Source organism: Mus pahari, chromosome 17, assembly GCF_900095145.1.
Source record: "Mus pahari chromosome 17, PAHARI_EIJ_v1.1, whole genome shotgun sequence".
NCBI lineage: Eukaryota > Metazoa > Chordata > Mammalia > Rodentia > Muridae > Mus > Mus pahari.
In genome coordinates, this window is record NC_034606.1 from 66,872,709 (window position 1) to 66,875,074 (window position 2,366).

The 2,366-nt window shown below is 50.8% G+C and overlaps 1 protein-coding gene across 2 annotated transcripts in view; it reads right to left on the minus strand.

Moving 5' to 3' along the window:
• Positions 1-2,366, minus strand: part of Aaas (aladin WD repeat nucleoporin) — a 12,341-nt gene that overhangs the window by 4,370 nt on the left and 5,605 nt on the right. For both annotated transcript variants that reach the window (XM_021216569.2, XM_029531083.1), the window contains exons 6-7: positions 1,987-2,085; positions 1,273-1,416 (exon numbers count right to left, since the gene is read on the minus strand). In XM_021216569.2, coding sequence (XP_021072228.1) covers positions 1,273-1,416; positions 1,987-2,085 — 243 coding nt within the window. The remainder of the gene's footprint in view (positions 1-1,272; positions 1,417-1,986; positions 2,086-2,366) is intronic.

Here is a 2,366-nt window from a genome sequence, read left to right on the forward strand (position 1 = left end):
CAAACAAGCAAAAGAAGGAATGGGCAGACACCAGCTTCTCAGTTCTGAAAGTCTGACGTGGTGACATGGTGACACAGACACCAACTCAGCCACTGAGCTGAGGACAAAATGAAACACGTCGGGCACGGTGATATACCCTTCAATCCCAGCACGCAGGAGGCAGAGACCGGTCCATCTCTGTGAGCTCAGAACTAGCCTGGTCTACATAGTGAGTTCTAGGCCAACACAGGGAGACACTATCAAAAAACAAATGAACAAACAAACAAAAAACCATACTGAAACTGGTACTTTCCTAACTTCCCTAGGAAGACTGCTAAAATAGGGCTGCAGTGGGGGGGGGGGGGGGGGAAAAAAAAAGGGGGGGGCGGGGGGGGAGAAGCAACAGGAGTGGAGCCGGGGAGCAGGGGAGCCGGGGAGCCGGAGAGCAGGGAGCACAGAGACGGCAGTCAGGCTGAAGACCTGAGTTCAGACAACAGCAGGGGCCCACACAGAGCCCACACAGAGTAAGGGGAGCCAACTCCCCAAAACCACCCGCCACATGACCACATACAATAATTGCATGTACTTTTTTTGTTTATTCAAGTGTTTCTCCATGTAACAGCTCTGGCTGTCCTGAAATCCTTCCGTAGACCAGGCTGGCCTCGGATTCACAGAGATCCACCTGCCTCTGTCTCCCGAGTGCTGGGATTAAAGGTGTGTATCATTACCACCTGGCTAAGGTTTTCTTATTTATTCATAATTTTAGAATTCTCTGGTTTTGTTTTTAGTTCTCATGGTATTGTCCCAACTTTTTGTTTGGTTTGCTTTGTTTTTTGGGGGTTTTTTTGGTGTGTGGGGGGAGGTTCTGTTTTTGTTTGAGACAAGGTTTCTCTGTGTAGCCCTAGCTGTCCTGGCCAGCCTGTAGACCTTGCTAGCCTTGAACTCAGAGATCTGCCTTCCTTCCTCTGCCACTAGAGTGCTGGGATTCGAGGAGTGGGCCCCCACTGCCTACTGATTGTTCCATTTTTATGTTTTCTACCCATGTCTGTATTTGTTCCTGCTCTATTGTTATACCTCTGGCTGGCTGGCTGGCAGTGTATGACCCATGGGTATGTTCTCCCATAATCCCAGAGGCCCCTAAATCTGTCCCTTTGTCTAGACAGAGCATCCTAGCACCCACCTGACCTTAGATCCTCCGCTTCTCCCACAGCCCTGGGAAGTGGCTCAAGAATAACACTCCATGGGTCCCTGGCATGACCCTCAGGAAGGTCAGGACAGGATGCCACAACTCACCTTGTAGATAAGGAAGTGGGATCTAGGGTCCAGATGAGAATACAGCTCTGGCAGGCCACAGCCAAGACAGAGGCACTGAGGGGCTTCCAGGCCAAGGCTGCTACATTTCGCTGCAGACGGTGCTTCAGGGAGGGAACTATAGTGCTGGGTACAGAGGCAGAAAACTAAGTCAAAGAAGAGGCACAGAGCTCAAAGAGCCCAAGTCACACTAAAAACAAACAAACAAACAAAAAAAAACCCCAAGGTGCTAGCGAGATGGCTCGGCACTGGCTGATGGTCCAAAGGGCATGGATTCAGTTCCCAGCACCCACATGGGAGCTCACAACTCAACTGTCTGTGACTCTAGTTACACTCAATCACATCAAAAATAAATAAATAAAATTTTTAAAATTTTTCAAGAAGGTAAAACAGGCCGGGTGCCGAGCAGGGCATGGTGGCGCACGCCTTTCATCCCAGCATCCCAGCACTTGGGAGGCAGAGACGGAGATGTCTGAGTTCAAGGCCAGCAGAGAGCCTATCTTAGGAAAAAAAAAAAGTTAGATGCAGAAAGGACATATTCAGCATCCCCAACCCCAATTCTGGAAGGAGCCGTATAGACTAGCCCATGAAGTGCAGGACCAAGGCCAGCAGGAAGGTGAGGCCAGTCTGAACCTGACCCTGCTTGCTTGCATACATACACACACACACACACACACACACACATACCCCACGCACCTGTTGGCGTTATAAACACGGATGGAGTCGTCCAGCAGGGCCACTGCAAACTTGTTGGTGTGAGGATGCCAGGCAAAGGCCCGTAAGCAGCAGCTGGACCTGCAGTGGGATGAGCACCCAGTTGGCAGCTGCACCTCCCAGCAACAGCTTAGCCACGAGGAGCAAAGGTGCTCAGGTTTCTTTTGTTCCTTGCTGAGGGTGGGTAGGGTGGTGTCTTAGATAGGGTGGATGGACAGGCTGGTTTTGTGTCAACTTGACATAGCTGGAGTTATCACAGAGAAAGGAGCTTCAGCTGGGGAAATGCCTCCACGAGATCCAGCTGTAAGGCATTTTCTCTATTAGGGATCAAGGGGGGAGGTCCCCTTGTGGGTGGGACCATC